This window comes from Dissoconium aciculare (genome assembly GCF_010015565.1).
Source record: "Dissoconium aciculare CBS 342.82 unplaced genomic scaffold K489scaffold_11, whole genome shotgun sequence".
Taxonomy (NCBI): domain Eukaryota; kingdom Fungi; phylum Ascomycota; class Dothideomycetes; order Mycosphaerellales; family Dissoconiaceae; genus Dissoconium; species Dissoconium aciculare.
Window position 1 is genome coordinate 924,524 of NW_022984961.1, and position 18,527 is coordinate 943,050.

Consider the following 18,527-nt stretch of genomic DNA (forward strand, 5'->3'; position numbering starts at 1 on the left):
TTGTTCAGCATCCATAGGTACAGTAGTAGATTCATCCTTGAATGCCCATAAGGCTTGTGGGGCCGAGATCTTCGTTCGCGGGGAAATTGGCGTCATCGGATTGGCTGGAAGACTGCACAATCCCAGTGTGAAAAGAGCGCCTCAGGCCGAAATTCGAGGTCAGCTCATTGAATAGCGATGACATGCCACAGTTTGTGTCTCCCTCCTCCACATAGACTTCGCTGTACTCCAGGGCTGTAACCATTACGCCCAGATATCCCTCACTATCGATTCCGGATCACTCGAATAGACCCCACGCCTATTGGACATTTACAACACGTTTTATCGTAGTTACGACATCCGGTGCTGTGCTGGCTGAATCCGAAACAAAGATCTGGCAGGAACGAAGGCCAAGCCTCTGGAGTCGCCCATATTGCCGCTCGAGCTCTGCCTCGATTGCCCTTGCAGCTCCTCACTCCACCATTTATTGCAATTGCTGTTTCTGTTGCTACTGCTCTCTGAAACAGGCGACAATACTCAAGCTCGATCACCATTGCTCGCGCTCAGCAATTCGACCTCCATACCCCATGAGGATTGGAAGCACCCCATAATAACGATCATTCCCAACCCGCTTTCTATCAATACCTGAGCTCGTCAACACGCATTGGCTGGTTTTGCTGGTCATTGGCACCGTCCGGTTTGAACAGGCTTCATGGAGCGCCTTCCGCAGGCACTACCATCGAACGCCTTGAAGTCTTGCGCCTATCTCCCATTCCAGCATGCCAGGGTCAGATAATGAGATCCTCGCTTCGCCAGAACCCACCAACAGTGGACACAGAACGAGCGGACTGAGCACAAGAAGTAATTCAGGGACCGGGCCGGAGGATAAGAGCGTTGCAAATCGGGACACGACCCAGCGGCAATCAAAACCATATTCATACAGTCCAGGTGCCATGTTCGATTACCACGCCAGCAGCGGTGCAAAAGCCTTCGCCAAACGCTATCGCACCGAAATAGCTGCTTCGACCAGCTCTGTACTCAGCACATTCGCTGCATTTCCACTAGATTTCGCCAAATCTCGTATGCAAAGCTATGAGTCTGGATTTCTCGCGACTATAAAAGATGCATATCGTGCTGAAGGTCTTCGTGCTTTTTGGCGAGGCGTGGGTCCACCCATGGTCAGTGTGACGGTCGTCAGGACGATCTCCTTCTCGTTATATCAGAAAACCAAATACGCCATTGATCGGACGCTCACTGAGATGACTGGCACAAGTCCTCTGGTGGTAGCCAATGCACCCGGAAGCTGGCCCACACCGGCCACAATGATTACTTTTGGTGGCGCAGGAGCCGTCGCAGGCGCTGTAATCACAACCATATCCTGTCCGTTCGAGCTCACCAAACTCAACGAACAACTCGCTGGCAAGGTCGCTCGGGAGGCGGCCGCGAAGAGGATCGCAGAAGGGGCCACTGGTGCTTCAACGATACCTGACCTGCGAAGTGGTGGATCTTGGGCAACAGCAAGGAGATTGGTGCGTGATCGTGGGCTCACGGGTCTCTATGCTGGTTACAGACTGCATTTGCTCCGTGATACCATCGGTACGAGTATCTACTTTATGACATATGAGAGTGCGAAACAGGTGATGGGCAATGCAAGAGGGAAGAGCGCGACTAGTCCTTACGCTGTTGTGGTTGCGGGCGGATTGTGCGGGATCGTTAGTTGGGCTTGCGTAAGTCATGTCCCTCTCCCTGGACGCACATTACATCTCTCTGTCAATCTGCAATCTTGTGCTGGCTGCCAATGAACCCATCTCCTCCTCGTCTGAGAGATGGAATCCGCTCATATCTCGAGCGTGATTGTGTCTCGATTATTCTTCGAATACTTTGACCCGAGCCTAGCTGACCAGACTTCTCTTTACAGATCTATCCCGTCGACGTCGCCAAAACCCTCTACCAAAAATCCCTCCTATGCGCCGGTCCTGGGCACGCACCTCGCCCAGATATCCGCTTCTTCCATACCGGATCATACCGTGGCCTCGGAGTATCGGTCCTGCGCTCGTGTATCATCAATATGATTTTCTTCAGCAACTTCGAAGTGATGAAGAAGTATATTAATGGTCTGGAGGTCTGAGGGATCACGCCGGAGCTCTTTCTTCATTTCCTGGCTGTACACGTATGCTCATCAGGGTCAGCTGAACCGAGGCGCAATTATCACGACCACTTGCATGCCCTTCGAGCGCAAATTATTCCTGCGCGACGCGACTGTCGAAGCGCAACGTCGTCCGAAGTCAAAACGCACTTCACCTCGAGGGGCTGGAGCGACCAAGACATCCAAGACATGTTTCTCCGGTTCGACTGATTATCAGCCCTATGTTGCGAAATTTTGAGGTTTCCGTCTCGAAATTATGGGACCTGCACAAACACGTGCAAGGCTTTCTCGCTCAGATTCCTTTGGCAGCGATCAAGTCCTCTTTCACATGCAGGGTACTTCGACAAACGCCTGGGTTTTTACGAATCGGAAATTGCCTCCTAAGTCCATGATTTACAAGACCAGCGAAGCTGTCTCAGATCGATTCACCTTGAACGTCGAAACGTCTTCGAACTCGCGAACGAGGAAGCCTTACAACATCGAGCCTCGGTCATCTGACTATCCGATCGTCAAGCTCGGAGTGGAGCTATCGTTGGCATTCAGATCACGGAAACTGTGAAATGCCGAAGATGGGAGGATTCCAATAGTCCTATGAACTAGGCCATGCAAGGCGTCGAAGCAGCATCCCCGCGTTTCGAGCGCAGACATGCCGGAATATTTTTAACACAAAGCCGGTTACCCTACTCGGAATGACTCCCCCGGCGGACGTGATTCCGCGGCACTCGCTATCGTTTGCGCTAATGTCATGCAATGCAGGCCTCGTGATGTATACTGGTCGCTTTTTCTACTGTGAGATCTCGCAATTTCGATGCTACGGCCCTCCAGGTCACTCACATTTCTTCTTGTATACTTCCTAAGCTCGTGAACTGGCATATTAAAAGCAGTTATGGAGCATGAACTTCCCGCAAAGGACTCTCTCTCACTGTGCGTCCAATCCAAAATCACGCATCGTGCATGTGAGCTATTTCCCAGTAATTGCACGATCCCTGATCGGTCGGCCCTCTTCACCCGATCAATGCGAGGCAAAAGCACACAGCGATGATCGTCGACATGAACTAGTGTAGCAGCGATGGGAAACTCGGTCTGATAATGCGAACATAAAACGACTAATACGCCCACCCACTCAAGAAGGAAGCCTCTGGACGGAGAGGCCTGTGAAATCACCCCGCCAAGTCAACAGAGAGCGCTGTCTCTCTCTTCCCATCGTTATCGCAAGAGGAAATGATTTCATGTATCGTACATACCATACTTCTTGCTCTTACACTCTTGACTCTCGTTCACTTTTGTCTCTCATCTAGGCATATCTTTTTCGTTCATCATTCATGTCTGTGTATTTCTTTTGATGACTACTCTTACTTCGTACAGCCGGTATACGTCTCTTGACCATCGTGGCAGCTACGTCAGCGTGGCGTGTTTAGTCTTATGGCGGCACCCACCATCCTATCATAGATCGTTCGAGGAATCCCATGCATCATTGCTTCTTTGGTACCGTGCAGGGGACCATGATGTCGACGCGAACCCGATCCTGCTTTGATCCTGCTCGTCGACTGGCGTGTTGTCGTCGATGATGTGAGCAATTGCTACGAGGGAATCCTCTGTCTTTCCTTATCGCTGTCGCTGCATGTGACGGGCGGTGGCGACAAACTGATGTGCTTTGGCCTGCATGTACCGCGGTACATGTATTTGGATTGTTTTTGTTCAAATTTCGGACTCGAAGTTGGGCCGCCGCCTCCGGTCTCTGGGTGACCGTGTCGAAAGCACCCAATCGCTGTCGCATGTGCTGGTTCTGCAGCGTGGAGGTCACCGCTCTCGAGACAATGATACTTGCGGCGCGAAGCACTTGCAGGGTAGTAACATGGCTAGGCGTGGTTGCTATTGGGCGTTGGTCGCCTTTGGACGTTGGCCTTTGCAGGACGAACCTTCAGTGAAGTGACCATCACGGTACGTGATCGCATTCTTGCAGCGCGCAGAGAACCATATCGTGGAGCTCTGTGACTGAACGCACGGAACGACGATTAAAGGTTGGCTGGTCGGGAAGTATGTATCAATTTCTGTGAAATTCTCGCTTGTTCAATCTTTCTTGATAATCATTGCGCTCGAATACAAACGTCAGAAACACAAGAGCCTCAACGAGCTCCAAAGCACGCCTCAGCCAGCCGTTCTGTTCATATCGTGGCGGAGGAGCGTATCATGGCGCGCGACGTCACTCGTACTCATGGCTATGGTGGTGCTGATGATCGGGATATTGAGTTGATTGTTGTGGCGGAGGAGGTGGGTGTTGGGTAAGGTATGGCTGAAGATGGTATGAGGCCAGCGGTGGTAACTGCTGACGCTGATCTCGTTGCGAATTTTGTTGGTGATGCCGCGGATCATGCTGCTGTTGTGAAACGTGATGGAAATGTTGGGATGTAGTGCATGCCACCGTGGAGGTCCAGCCTGGATAAGATGTTGGTACTGTGATGCTGGCAAGGGCTTTGATGGGACAGGGATCGCTTTTGACCCATCGCCAGATCTGCATCGTTTCCTGCTCGGATCTGGTCCGCAAGAAAGAGAGAGCATCGGTGACCTCTTCGAGTTGTCCTTTGTACTTGTCACATTCGTCGCGACTTCGTCGTAAATCATCCTCGGCCTGGAGTAGATCACGTTTTATCGCAGCTTGCCGGCTCTCTTTTGGAAAGACTTCACGCTCGTAGACACAAAATTTGACTTTGCGTCTCGAGCATGGCCCACATACCGGTCTTGAAAATTGTATCAGCTGTCAGTCGATCGCGAATTTTCAAATGAGACATGCGATTGCTTACTTCTCACTATCGCACTGATGATGAGAAGAGGATTATTAGTGTCTGTGGGGAGAGATGGTGGCAAACACAGCCAAGACTACGGCGGTTATTCCGATACTCACAGCTTGCTTCATCTTCCGGCAGCGTTGGCAGGCGATCTGGACCGCCGTCTTCCTCTTTTTGGCTCCACCAATGTCGCCATCGAGTGTCATTTGGTCGGGATCTTCTTTGATCTCGTCTGCCATGGCGAAGTCTTGATGGAAGAGCTTTTGGTTCAGCACAGGGTTTGGGTTGTTTTGAGATGTAAAGGAACACCGTCCGTCGCCTTTAATAATGCCCTTCGCCTCTTAAAAAGCTTGTGCGACGTGAGCGACAGGACCAAGCCACAGCAACCAATCAGCACATAACCAGCATCGGTGTGAACCTCGCAGGTACCGAGTACCCGAAGCAGCGGCAGCTGATAGGGATCTAGACTTGCGTGGTCTGCGCCATGTCACTCTGGTCACCAGGTTGGTATGCCCTGCGATCATCTGGCTAGCGATATGCTTTCGGTCTCCCATACTGGGTCATGCGGCGTCGGCAGTCCCTCGAAATGCTCGGCCTACACCGGGTCTAACTTGGATCAACGCCCGATGTAGCCGGGATGGTATACATGGTGCAAAGATAGCAATAATAAGCAAATCCCTGTCGGTCTCGATAGCGTACCACTACACACTTACGAAAGTCCATCACCATGCGCCACACTTTAATACGATTCCAGTCAAGATTTCTTGACGTGAGCAGAGGCTTGCTGAGCGTCACGAACTTTGAGCTGATCTCAAAGTTAGGCCGCCGTGCCTGCTCACCTTACCTTGTCACGCACCTTATTTCTGAGACCTCAAATGACGATCGTCACCTTTGATTCTCAGGTTCAAATTCCGATCTGTTGACATCGGCCGAGAGGAACACTGGGTCAGAGTGGCGCTGGTGTGACGCTTGACTATTTGAAAGATTGTTCGAGAAGCTTGTACTCTTTGAGAACCGCTGGGCTGCCGGGCCGGCGACCTAAGGCGTCAGACGATGTGCCAAGAGGCCTGGTGCCGGTATGTACCTTAGTGGACGGGTTTTCTTATGGGGCTGACATGACATGAAAATGGTTCTTTACAGGATCTCGGTTACTGTGCAACCACGGCGCGGTTAGGAAGATTGCGCTAGATGCTGATGAGCTTACACGCGAACGTTAGAGCGCCTGCCTACTCAAAGCTGCGTCGTTCGGAAGTACTGCATTGGTCTATTGTCTCCGTGACATCGTGACTCTTCCGCCGAATGCAGTTCTGGCTTGGGGATGGTGTAGCTTTCTGCTGTTACTGCAGTAGCTTTTTGAGTATAGACTAGAGCACTACGATGAAGACTCGTTTTGTACCGCGTGGTGTGAGGTAGTTTACTCGGAGATGAGTCCGGTAAGGATGGTGTGACGGTTTCCCGGTGAGGTGCCTTGAGAGCGTTTGGCTGCTCTTTAGCGCCTGGTAATCCCTCGGATGAAACGAGTTCGGGCGAATCCGGACCAGTCTTGTCATCTGATTGGTCACATCGTGTACAATCACCGGCACCGAGTCCGCTGTGCGCGGGGGGATTTAGGGCAACTCCCGGCTCCTAGAGATCATTTCTCAAGTGATCGTAAACTGATTTCTATGTACGGACCCTCCTCGGCGATCGCTGTTCTATACTTTCGACGCTGTTCCTGCACATCGCCGCATGCTGGATTGATACCCTGTATATCAGCTTCGCAGAAGTGCTAATCGGATTGGAAAAAGTGTCTACGGGTCATACAGGATACATTACAAAGTGCTGCTACTGTGTGCCTAGACGACCCTGCCGAACGACCCGATTAGGCCGAACTAGTCTTCTCGAGAGAATCGGTTCGACAATGAGAACGAATTGCCTTTGCCTGTGTGTTTTCGTCATCTGGACGTCAGGCACCCAAAACCTTATTGCTCAACCGACATGCTACGATGCGAGAGCGAGCAGCAGGCTAATGACTCGTGCACCTCGTGTTGTCCGGCTCCAGGAGGTCTCGGCCGAAAAGGGGGATGCAGTGACTTCCGGGCGTGACTCCGGCAGCCACGGAGAGACGCAGCCTCATACACGCTTCTTTCTCTTTCAGATGCTAAAGACCCCGAATGTGCCCCTAGGTCGGTTACCCCGATAGATCCAAAAACACCTACAGGGTTGCCTACGCAAAGCTTTGTACGTAGATAGCGCCTGAGAACGTAGGGGCTGGAGCATGGTTTCCAGCGGCATTTACTGCCTATAGATCAACCTGACCGTGTTTGAAGTCTACGTTCCTCCTGCACCCCCGAGGACCAAATTAGCAAAATACTGTACTATCGGCCGATGAGCCTTCTATAGATCCAAGAGTACTGCACTTTGTAATCACCCAGTGCTGTCTGGAAAGAGTTGGACTCAGTCGGTACACGTTCTACCCCGAATCTGCGATTGCGCGTTGCCAACAGGCTCAGATAACGGGACATATGGTGCCTGAGAAAATAGACACTGCCATGGAGAAAGTTGCGATATCTCCTGGACCATAAACACCTAACAACTTTGAAACCTTAGATTGAAAATTCTCCGAGGTTCAGAGGAGAGATCTGATCGATTTGTCAGCCTGATGAGCACGTGTCTGGCTGGTTGTTTGTTCGAGCCGCGCACCAGCGATCGCAAATTCCCAATTGAGCAGTGATGCAGGTGCTATACGGAAACGTTCCGCACTCAGTAAGCACTATGTGAAATGGGCTTTGCGCAACGGACATGACGGACCTATCTCCGCCAAAAACTCCTATTACCGGATATCTTCATGTTGACATTCTGAACATTTCGGGAACGGCCAAGTGATGCCGCAAATCCGTAGACTGGGTCAATATATAAACATACGAGATAATGACAAAGTGTGAATTGTGGTGGTGACAGCCAGACCTTGATTCGCTTCACGTGATTTGATCTATCTCTTGCGACACTCACTTCATCTTTGCAACGTGATAACGAACCCGAAGCAACAACCTGGAGAGCTAATACCTGCATCCGTCCGAAATGGCTCAGAAACGAGGAACAAATTTCGATATAATCAAGAATCTGCCGTCCTGGTCAGGTGTTAATTTCGTGCCCACGCGTCATCATGACATTCCTAAAGCCCTCGATCCCAGCAAGCAACGCTTACCTTCGCCATTCGTTGTCGTAATCACAGGGGCAAGTCGTGGTATCGGGCGCGCGACTGCGAAAGCTTTTGCTCTTGCCGGTGCAAGCGGCCTCGTCCTTACGGCCAGAGCCGCTGCTTCATTGGCAACGACCAAGAGCGAATGCGAGGCGGCTGCGACAAGCCCGAATTTCAAGATTACAACTCTGTCGGCGGATAACGCGGCAGAATCGTCGGCTCTTGACGTTGCTGCTGCTATTCGCGATGAACATGCCGGACGGTTAAATCTCCTGGTCAACAACGCCGGGATTCTAAATGTCGATAAAACGGCCTTCGGGAAGAGTTTTGTTGATATGAATGTGTCCAACATTGAAGAGACCATGCGCACCAACTACTTCGGCCGATTTTACATGATCAAGCATCTTCTGCCACTGCTCCAGGCAATGCCGAAGGATTCTAGCAAATCCATCATCAACATCTCCAGTCTGGGATCGCATATTAGCGGACCCCTAGGATATAGCATCAGTGCACTGGCGACGAATAGATTGTCACAGCGCGTAGCGGAATCTCATGGTCATGAGGGCATCTTCTGCGCTGCCGTTCATCCCGGCGCTGTCGTTCCTGAAATAATGCCTGAAGGTGCACCTGATGCTTTTAGAGATTTCGCAACAGAAGATCCTGGACTCTGCGGGGCTTTCTTAATCTGGCTGGTCAAGCAGAGGAGAGATTGGCTGAATGGCAGATACGTCGACGCGACCTGGGACGTGGATGAATTGGAGGCGAGAAAGGACGAGATTGTGGAGAAGGACATGCTCAAGATGAGACTGGTTGTATGAGGCTTTCCGAATGAGTCGTCCAGCTATGAGGTTCCATTTCACGCGTGTACATCATAGGGCAAAAATAAATGCCAATTACAATATATTCACAGATGAGGTCGCAACCAAGAGATTCAGGCCTTGTTCTCGAGTCAACGATTTTGGGGTTAGTCGTTGACGAGCAAGGACCTGCGTAATCGAGTCCTAGTGCCAGAGCTTATGATCGAGTCATCTGAACTTCTAGACCTAGATCAGCAACGCTGGCTCGATACCTAGGTAGTTTTTTAACGGTTTAGCGTCTCCGTAGAACTTCAACCTCAAGTAATCTCGCGATAACCGGTTAGATTGGTAATGCTCAAAAGGATGTTGTGACAGCTAGTCAGCCATAGATCGCTCGACGGGTCGATCGTTGTTAACGACGCCGCAACGCGCTGGCTCTATGACATTGACACGATCTTCTCACTTTTGACTAGTGCTAGAGCCAGAGCCAGAGCTACAGCCCTTTTCTATACTGCCAAGCTTTCAAACAGGGCGCTATATCACACACTCGTACTTTGTAGAGGCGAGTCTGAGAAGTTTAGTCGATTACAATCAGTCGCTAACCTTATATGGCTAAAGAATACGTCGATCACCGGCTTCGGAGCCTCACGTCGTTGACTGGACGTACTTACTGCGATCACAGAATATCAAGTCGATTGTAGTCAACGATTTCAATGCCACGACCTTCTAAAATCGCGAAATCGTTGACCCGAGAACAAGGCCCCATAGACGTGAAGAATTAAAGGAAGCTGGCGGTGTCGGCTGTTTCGAAGACGTGTACCGCACGGGCCACATGGCAATGTTCATGCATTTCCCCGCAAAAAGTTATTCACGTGGTAAGCCGAAATCGGTTGGCCATTGGAAGTTCCAGCTCCACGAAATTTCGCGGTTTGCTTCTGCTCTCGTGCTCATCCTCGCGTGTTCGAACGTTCCACCTGGTATACACGACGAAGATGCTCGCCTCACGAAGGGTGGCTGCGGCCGCACCTGCATCAAACGCCCCTCGGATACTTGCACTGCCAGTTCCACGCCGCCAATTGCTTCACCGTACTCTCGCGACAGCCGTCGACCGCTCGGCAGCTGCGAGCAGTGTCGAATCCCGCACACCACCATACAGCAAATTGGTCAAGCAACTAGACGAGGTCCGAAGGATACTACCCAACCGAGCTCTCACTCTTGCCGAGAAAATCTTGTTCTCGCATTTGGCCAATGCCGAGGAGTCGCTTCTTCAAGGCACTAGCAATGGCAAGGATATTCGAGGAAAGGCAACCCTCAAACTAAAGCCCGATCGGGTTGCGATGCAAGATGCTTCGGCACAGATGGCACTGTTACAATTCATGAGCTGTGGACTCCCAAAGACAGCGGTGCCGGCGAGCATTCACTGCGATCACATGATTGTTGGAGAAAAGGGAGCGGACACGGACCTCCCCAACAGCATCAAGGGCAATAAAGAGGTGTACGATTTCTTAGAGAGCGCCGGAAAGAGATATGGTATCGAGTTTTGGCCCCCAGGCGCAGGGATCATCCACCAGACTGTTTTGGAAAACTACGCTGCCCCTGGTCTGATGATGCTGGGTACAGACAGCCACACCCCCAACGCTGGTGGTCTGGCTTGCATTGCCATTGGTGTCGGTGGTGCCGATGCTGTCGATGCGCTCGTAGACGCCCCTTGGGAGCTCAAGGCGCCCAAGATCCGTGGTGTGCGATTGGAAGGCAAGCTCAGCGGATGGGCTTCGCCAAAGGACGTCATCCTCAGCCTTGCGGGTAAGCTCACAGTACGAGGAGGAACTGGCTACATCGTCGAATATTTCGGCCCTGGTGTTGAGAGTCTGTCCTGCACAGGCATGGCGACTATCTGCAACATGGTAAGTCAGCTCCACATCAATTGCGTCCACGTTGAGAACATCGATTGACATAATTTGCACAGGGCGCCGAGATTGGTGCAACTACGTCAATTTTCCCATACACGCCATCAGCACACAACCCCTACCTCCAATCCACTCACCGATCATCTATCGCCGAACAAGCCGCTGCAATCGCAGCTTCGGGCGGGTCTCGCAACTACCTCACTGCAGATTCCGACGCAGAGTACGACGAAATTGTGACAATCAACCTCTCCGAGCTCGAACCTCATATCAACGGTCCCTTTACGCCTGACCTTTCTACGCCGTTGTCTCGCTTCAAATCTGCAGTAGAGGCGAACAAATGGCCCTCAACCTTTGGCGCTGGTCTAATCGGTAGCTGCACGAACAGCTCATACTCCGACATGACTCGTGCAGAATCTCTGGTTCAGCAAGCCACTGCGGCCGGACTCAAGCCAAAGGCAGATTTCTTCATCTCACCTGGATCTGAGCAGATCCGCGCCACGATTGATCGCGATGGTACCTTGGACACCTTCACAGAGGCGGGAGGATTGGTCCTCGCAAATGCGTGCGGTCCCTGCATTGGCCAATGGTCGCGGACGGATGGTGTGAAGAAGGGTGAGGATAATGCTATCTTCACCTCCTACAACCGCAACTTCCCCGCCAGAAACGATGGCAACAGCAAGACCATGAACTTCCTTGCATCACCAGAGCTGGTGACCGCCATGTCTTACTCTGGCAGCACCACCTTCAACCCGATGACTGACAGCATCACCACTCCCTCTGGCAAGGAATTCCGCTTCCAACCTCCGACCGGCATCGATCTCCCCAGCGAAGGTTTCGCAACCGGAAACCCCGTGTTCAAGCCCACGGCGCCCGTCCCCGACGCCTCGGTCGACGTCGCCATCGACCCCGCCAGCACTCGTCTCGCCGTCCTCGAACCCTTCGCACCCTTCCCTCAGACCGAGCTCTCCGACCTCAAAGTGCTCGTCAAAGTCAAAGGCCAGTGCACAACCGACACCATCTCCGCCGCGGGCCCCTGGCTGAAATACAAAGGCCACCTCCCCAACATCAGCGAGAACACCCTCATCGGAGCCCTCTCCGCCGACACCAACGCCGTCAACTCCGTCACCGACCTCGACGGCTCCACCCACACCATCCCCGCCCTCGCCGCCCGCTGGAAAGACCAAGGCCGCGAGTGGCTGGTCATCGCCGAGCACAACTACGGCGAGGGCTCCGCCCGCGAACACGCCGCGCTGCAGCCGCGCTACCTCGGCGGCCGCATCATCGTGACCAAGTCCTTCGCCCGCATCCACGAGACGAACCTGAAGAAGCAGGGCGTCGTGCCGTTGACGTTCGCGAACGAGGCCGACTACGACCGCATCAACGGCGGCGACGCCGTGCGCACGGAGGGCCTGCTGGATGTCCTGAACGGCGGCGAGGGCGAGATCAGCCTGGTCGTCACGAAGAAGGATGGTGGGGAGGAATTCTCCGTGCCGGTCAAGCACACCATGAGCGAGGATCAACGAGCGTTCATCCTGGCGGGCAGTGCGCTGAACGTCCTGGCGAAGCAGGCGAGGAAGGCATGAAAGAGAGGGAGGAGAAGGAGTGGGATGGCGGAAGCAGTAAATCCGAAGCTATGGCTGATGGGTTGCACGACCTCTTTTGACAATCGAGGTTCACAGCGACGTAGACCCATTCACCACATGTGTTTTGGAGCAGCTGCAGCCCACACGTCGGGAGTGAGAAAACTCGCCGCTCGTGTATGAGGTGGGCTTGTATATAGATGTTTACATAAAGATGCGGCGTCAGTGGAATGAGATTTGAATTGTAAATTCGATGACTTGATATTGACAGCCTCCCTAACATGAATTGCAAGGAAAAGCAAAAACTGTAAAACTTTGATGATGTGTGTCTGGCAATGCACACTGATGGCTGAGGATATGGCACCTGAGCTATGGGTATCTGGGGATGGGTATTGGCATCGACCTGATTGTGAATCGACATCTGTGGACGGCGACCGCCGTCTTCTCTTCCATCGCCGGTAATGCTGGTATAGAAGCCTGCGAACGAGGTGCGGCTACGCAGCGACTGACTGCGATACTTTCCCAGTTGACACTGGTCGGAGCTGTCACTGTACCGTCGGAAGGATGTCCTAGTGCTTCACATCTTTCGCCTGAATGATTGTGAAGACGGTCGTTCTCCAATGCGCTGCCTATTCTGAGCCAGGTCTGTAATCAGGGAGGCGGATAAAACGGTCAGGGCTCAACTCATGGCTCGTAAGACTTAAGGCCTCAGAAGCAATCGACCAGGGCGATGGTGGGTGTCAAGTTCTCTCTCCCTCTGAATCGCATGCAGGATATGTGTCGTCCTGCAAGTTTGTGTAACCGGAGGACGACAGCGCCTACTTTCGAATTGGCACGCCCTGTTCTTCGGAGCTTGGAGCAGCTGCTTTGGCGACTTCCTCGGGCTCTTGTTCATCCACACTCATACCACGCTGCAGAATAGATGGCTCCTTGATAGGAGAGCCGCTCTGTCCTTGCGAAGTCGTGGGGTGCAAGCTCAGCGATCCTGAGATGGAATTGCGCTGTTCGCCCGGAGCACCTCCAGACTGTTGAGTTGTGAGGTGTGGGATGTTCTCTGGTCTGCAAATCGACGATTCGCATCAGTGACAGGCTCAGTGGGATATCAACCTTCTGGCGAAGTCTTACGTAGGATGCTCGCGACCGAGCGCGCCGCCTAGCGAGCCAGGATCGGCCTTGCCAGCTTTGGACATGGCATAATCACCACTGTCAAAGTACTTGCGCTCCGACAATTTCTTGCTGAACAAGTCCTTCCTGTTAGGAAGCTTGCCATAGAGCCGGAACAGCTTTTGTTCCTCTTCTGAGAGAGTCTAATCGTATTGTCTTGCATCAGCTGGAGTCCTGCATTCGACAAACGCTGGGAAGACATACGCTGATATCAACTTTGTTCTTTTGGTGTGGGTTCAAAGCCATATTGCTTGCTTCACAGCTCCAAGCTGCGCTGGTTTCTTGGTAGTCTCCTACGTGATGCCGCAGCCGCTCTGCTCCTGGGATGTGTAGGCTGTGTTTCGGGTGTTGAAGGATATTTGCTGGATCTATCCGATGTTTTGACGTCTCTCTGTTCAATCCGTTATCTCCTTCCTCTTCTGAAGCACAATGGTGGTGAGTGGTGGTGAGTGGTGAATGTGTCGCTCGTCCGTGGCGGGGTCGTGGAATCCAAGTGTCCGAGCTCGTCTTCGCTTCGTAGATGACGACAGCTCCAATCTCACAGGAATTTCAAGGTAGAATGAAGTCCAAGTATGGGATGAAGAAGGGAAGAACCGAGATCCAGTACAGAGTTCCAATGAGTGGTCGTATCATGAACTGATTGATGTTCACAGCTCTGTACAATAATTCCGCGTGACGACTGACGCAACACAATGGTCGGGCCAAATCGGTGTATATGGAGGACTGGACTGGATTCTACCGCAAGATGTGCTCTTCCCCTCACTCTCCGGGGTCTCATTCTTTCTGTTCCCTGCGCGCTGGTGACCATCTAGCTTTTTCGGGCTTGGCTTCCGAATATCCGTGGGACCTTTCCCAAAGCTACCTAGGTAGGACACGAACGTCCCTTGGATTATATGCAATTGCACCTGGACAGACCTACCATCCAGGCATGATGCTGTTGAGACACCATCGTACCACGGGATGGAATGAGGCGTAGCTTGCTCAATGGACCCAATGCGCAATCCTTGAGAAAGCACGGACGCCGCCTCTCACGACCATATTGCCTCTGAAAAGCTCGAAATGGCATGAGCGATCGCATTTTGGGCAGGGAAAGAGAAACTGTACGTTAAATGGCCGACACAGACCTGAGCCGCCCGGGAAGTTCAGCACATTCTGGTACATACCAACAATGTCTCTATGATTAAATACGCGAGAGGTGCAGAAGGCACTTGTACGGTCAGTTTCTCAAGGACCTCCCGATGATCCTTGGGTAGCATATTTTCACATTCCATGTGCGACCAAGGCAAGCCGAAGAGGTGCCGATTATTCTCCACAAGCATCAACAGATGACTATTTTGGGATTTGAGCCGGCATCGTTTGCTGCAAACCTTGGAAGTAAAGAGTTACGAAACATCTGTGCCTCTCCTCCTTGAACCACGCATGTCACTCATGCATAAGTGGGTCGACGCTCGTCAGTTCAGTTCGACTAAATTTCGAACAATCACCACTGCAGCTGATGACTTGCATTCCATGAGGCCGCCACGCGGAGTCCACCCTTTTCCATGGGAGAGGAACATGCATAACTACCTGCCTAGGTAGGTACGTATACGATCGTGTCTCGTGACTGATCGCGTGCAGCAATACAGTACATTGTGACAGCTCATCATGGATCGTGGAACCACCACATAATGCCAGTTTAGGTATGGAAGATCGTGCTTCGGCCCGGGCCGGCGCTTATGATGCTGAACGACCACACCGGTCCGCCGTTGCGCGTTACACCTTCTTTCCAGGATCTTGTTGGGGTTGCACGTATATAGGTATAGGTCCAACGGCATGTGTGCTTCTTGAACATATCCGCACGACCGTCGACACCATACAAATGAGATTGCAGTAATATAGTAACATTCCTGTCGACCCGCCCATCGTGTCATTCGGGGTGTCACAGATCCCTTCCCGGATTCACGGCTTTGTGCGCTTCTAAGACAGCATTCTAACATTGCCGTCATCTACCCTCAGCACCGCGTCCTGCTCGCTGCACTGATCCGTTGACATAAGAACGCACCATCACCGCCTCAAATCTTGTATTCTTGCACCATCGCGACTTCGCCCTTCTTGCATTTTGGTGTAGCATTTTGAACAGCATTGCACAACATGGCGCCCCAGTATCAGGACTTCGACGTGCAAGAGGTTCTTGGGAAGCTCTCGTACAAGGAGAAGGTTGCATTGATCTCCGGGGTTGACTTTTGGCATCTGGCTGGAGTCAAACGACTAGGAATCCCAGCCATCCGAACTTCAGATGGCCCCAACGGCGTTCGAGGGACCAAATTTTTCGATGGTGTTGCTGCGGCCTGTCTGCCGTGTGGTAAGTCATTTGATTTTGTGGCGGCTGCTCACATCACTCATGACTGAGGCTAATGGTTGATAGGAACTGCACTGGGTGCGACTTGGGACGTTGACCTCATCCAGCAGGGCGGCGCATTGATGGGTCGTGAGGCCATCGCCAAAGGTGCCTCGGTCCTCCTCGGGCCTACGGTGAACATGCAGCGGTCACCACTAGGTGGTCGAGGCTTTGAATCATTCTCCGAGGATCCAGTACTGTCTGGCAACCTTGCGGCCGCATCAGTCAATGGTATTCAGTCGACTGGTGTTTCTGCAACGCTGAAGCATTTCGTATGTAACGACCTCGAGGATAAGCGCATGTCAAGCAATAGTGTCGTTTCCGAGCGTGCATTGCGAGAACTTTACCTGATGCCTTTCCAAATCGCTCAGCGAGATGCGAAGCCATGGGCTTACATGACTGCTTACAACCTCGTCAACGGCGTACACTGCAGCGAGGACCCTAAACTCTTGCAGAGCATCCTGCGAGATGAGTGGGGCTTCGATGGCTTGATCATGTCTGATTGGTTCGGTACCTACTCAACATCAGAGTCGATCAAGGCAGGTCTGGATCTCGAAATGCCTGGCCCCTCAACAGTGAGATCTAAACAAATCGACTTCGCACTGCGATGTGGGAAACTCCTTCCCCATCATATCGACGCCCGGGTCACCGAAGTTCTGAAATTGATCAAAAAGGTCCTTCCGCTGCAAATACAGGAACGCGCGCCCGAGATGACCATCAACTCGCCCGAGACCGCTACCCTTCTCAGGAAATTGGCGACGGACAGCATTGTGCTCCTCAAAAACGACCACCACATTTTGCCCTTCAAGAAGAACAAGACTGTTGCTGTGATCGGGCCAAATGCTGCGTTTGCGGCTTACTGCGGTGGCGGGTCTGCATCCCTTCCGCCCTACTACGCTATCTCGCCTCGTGATGGCATCAACGCGCAAGCTATCAATGTTCAATACACGTTGGGTGCTCCCGGCTGGAGCAAGCTTCCTATGCTCTCGTACGCTGCGAAGACAAGTACGGGCGAGCAGGGTCTTACCATGAAGATGTACAAGGAGCCGCCGACCGAGAAGAACCGCACATTGATCGATGATCTGATCCTTCGAGACTCGAATGTCTTCATGTTTGATTATCATAACCCGAAGGCTCGGAACCATCTTTTCTACGCCGATATTGACTGTGTCTTCACTGCCGATCAGTCCACCGAATACGAATTCAGCTGTTCTGTGGCGGGCACTGCTAAGCTGTGGGTCGACGGACACCTGGTCGTTGACAACATGACCACGCAAAAGCCTGGCGGGTCTTTCTTTGGTGTCGGAACCCGCGAGGAAATCGGAAGCATTGCTCTTGAAGCGGGTCGACAGTACAACGTCCACGTTGAGTTTGGTTCGCTGCCTACCTTGACGTACCAGAGGGGTGGAGTGACAGCATTTGGAGGAGGAGGTATCCGCCTGGGATGCTTCCGAAAGATCGACGTTGAAGTTGAGCAAAGGCGAGCTATCGCGTTGGCCAAAGAAGTCGATCAGGTCATCATCTGCGCTGGCTTGAACTCCGACTTCGAAAGCGAAGGATTTGATCGTAGCCACATGGATCTACCTTCACACAACGATGAGCTCATCTCTGCCGTCATCAACGCGAACCCAAACACTGTCGTGGTCGTTCAATCAGGAACTCCCGTCACCATGCCTTGGGCAAACAAAGCCTTGGCAATTCTTCAAGCCTGGTACGGCGGCAATGAGACAGGCAACGCCATCGCGGACATCATCTTCGGCGACGTCAACCCCTCAGCAAAGCTCAGCTTAAGCTTTCCTCTCCGCAACGAGGACAACCCAGCATTCCTCAACTACACAAGCGACGACAACCGCGTCGTCTATGGTGAGGACGTCTACATTGGCTACCGCTACTACGAGCGCATCAACCGCCCCGTCCTGTTCCCCTTCGGCCACGGTCTGAGCTACACCACCTTCGAGCTGCAATTTCTGAACGTCACCGCCCACCCCGACCGCGACGAAATCACCATCACCATCGACGTCACCAACACCGGCCTGCGTCCCGGTCGCGAGGTCGTCCAGGTCTACATCGCGCCCCAGAACCCCAGCGTCCACCGCCCCAAGAAAGAGCTCAAAGGCTTCGCCAAGATCTCCGTCGAGCCCGAAAAGACCGAAACCGCGCACGTCAAGCTTTCTAAGCGATTCGCAACTAGCTTCTACCATGAAGGCCGCGATGCTTGGGTTTCGGAGAAGGGCAAGTATCACGTCCTGGTCGGCTCGTCGAGTGCGGCGACACCGCTGCAGGGCGAGTTTTCGGTCGCGAAGACGGAGGTGTGGAAGGGCATGGGTGAAGTTCAACGTAATGGAATGGCCAAATTGTGAGAGGATAAAATCTGCTGCGGGGTGCATATATCAAGAGAAAGAATGGTGATGGGGAAATTGTTGCATTTTCTGTAGGCTAGAATGGTGCATTGTGTTCGGAATTCGAACAGATTATGAGCAAACTCTCGTGCGTTGCGATTTTTACATCCCCATACGCCCATTAAGCAGTCGCGTCGGAAATAATGCCCATCTTGATAACGTCGTTCCCTATAACCACAATACATACTGAGCGTGAGTTTGAGCTTTGCGT

At 52.5% G+C, this 18,527-nt stretch overlaps 6 protein-coding genes across 6 annotated transcripts; 4 read left to right on the plus strand and 2 right to left on the minus strand.

Moving 5' to 3' along the window:
• Positions 1–932: 932 nt before the first annotated feature.
• Positions 933–2,107, plus strand: K489DRAFT_324148 (mitochondrial carrier; the record flags this gene model as incomplete). Its single annotated transcript, XM_033601739.1, has 2 exons — positions 933–1,706; positions 1,898–2,107. 2 exons carry the CDS (start codon positions 933–935, stop codon positions 2,105–2,107), a joined length of 984 nt encoding a protein of 327 aa, XP_033457420.1.
• Positions 2,108–4,251: 2,144 nt separating this feature from the next.
• On the minus strand, positions 4,252–5,150 carry K489DRAFT_403701 (uncharacterized protein; the record flags this gene model as incomplete). Its single annotated transcript, XM_033607096.1, has 3 exons — positions 4,252–4,863; positions 4,927–4,940; positions 5,028–5,150. The coding sequence occupies 3 exons, from the start codon at positions 5,148–5,150 to the stop codon at positions 4,329–4,331; spliced, it is 672 nt and encodes a 223-aa protein (XP_033457421.1). The 3' UTR covers positions 4,252–4,328.
• A 2,773-nt stretch (positions 5,151–7,923) lies between these two features.
• On the plus strand, positions 7,924–9,026 carry K489DRAFT_383188 (NAD(P)-binding protein). The gene has a single exon (XM_033605540.1). It carries the CDS (start codon positions 7,972–7,974, stop codon positions 8,908–8,910), a length of 939 nt encoding a protein of 312 aa, XP_033457422.1. The 5' UTR covers positions 7,924–7,971; the 3' UTR covers positions 8,911–9,026.
• Positions 9,027–9,807: 781 nt separating this feature from the next.
• On the plus strand, positions 9,808–12,669 carry K489DRAFT_433792 (mitochondrial aconitate hydratase). Its single transcript, XM_033608532.1, has 2 exons — positions 9,808–10,793; positions 10,856–12,669. The coding sequence occupies exons 1-2, from the start codon at positions 9,882–9,884 to the stop codon at positions 12,377–12,379; spliced, it is 2,436 nt and encodes an 811-aa protein (XP_033457423.1). The 5' UTR covers positions 9,808–9,881; the 3' UTR covers positions 12,380–12,669.
• Positions 12,670–13,084: 415 nt separating this feature from the next.
• Positions 13,085–13,932, minus strand: K489DRAFT_54927 (regulator of ATP-sensitive K+ channels alpha-endosulfine). Its single transcript, XM_033608713.1, has 3 exons — positions 13,745–13,932; positions 13,502–13,683; positions 13,085–13,435 (listed from the first exon to the last, which is right to left on the minus strand). Exons 1-3 carry the CDS (start codon positions 13,784–13,786, stop codon positions 13,195–13,197), a joined length of 465 nt encoding a protein of 154 aa, XP_033457424.1. The 5' UTR covers positions 13,787–13,932; the 3' UTR covers positions 13,085–13,194.
• Positions 13,933–15,348: 1,416 nt separating this feature from the next.
• K489DRAFT_433794 (glycoside hydrolase family 3 protein) lies at positions 15,349–18,414 on the plus strand. Its single transcript, XM_033608533.1, has 2 exons — positions 15,349–15,881; positions 15,945–18,414. The coding sequence occupies exons 1-2, from the start codon at positions 15,671–15,673 to the stop codon at positions 18,275–18,277; spliced, it is 2,544 nt and encodes an 847-aa protein (XP_033457425.1). The 5' UTR covers positions 15,349–15,670; the 3' UTR covers positions 18,278–18,414.
• The last annotated feature ends 113 nt before the right edge of the window (positions 18,415–18,527 follow it).

Excerpts from the sequence above, each read along its gene's own strand:
- K489DRAFT_383188 (XM_033605540.1), top strand. The coding sequence starts at position 7,972 with ATGGCTCAGAAACGAGGAACAAATTTCGATATAATCAAGAATCTGCCG.
- K489DRAFT_433792 (XM_033608532.1), top strand. The coding sequence starts at position 9,882 with ATGCTCGCCTCACGAAGGGTGGCTGCGGCCGCACCTGCATCAAACGCC. Across the intron at positions 10,794-10,855 it reads TGGCGACTATCTGCAACATG|GGCGCCGAGATTGGTGCAAC; the intron begins GTAAGTCAGCTC and ends TAATTTGCACAG.
- K489DRAFT_54927 (XM_033608713.1), bottom strand. The coding sequence starts at position 13,786 with ATGGCTTTGAACCCACACCAAAAGAACAAAGTTGATATCAGC. Across the intron at positions 13,684-13,744 it reads AGAACAAAGTTGATATCAGC|ACTCTCTCAGAAGAGGAACA; the intron begins GTATGTCTTCCC and ends CAATACGATTAG. Across the intron at positions 13,436-13,501 it reads CTCGGTCGCGAGCATCCTAC|ACCAGAGAACATCCCACACC; the intron begins GTAAGACTTCGC and ends GTCGATTTGCAG.
- K489DRAFT_433794 (XM_033608533.1), top strand. The coding sequence starts at position 15,671 with ATGGCGCCCCAGTATCAGGACTTCGACGTGCAAGAGGTTCTTGGGAAG. Across the intron at positions 15,882-15,944 it reads TGCGGCCTGTCTGCCGTGTG|GAACTGCACTGGGTGCGACT; the intron begins GTAAGTCATTTG and ends AATGGTTGATAG.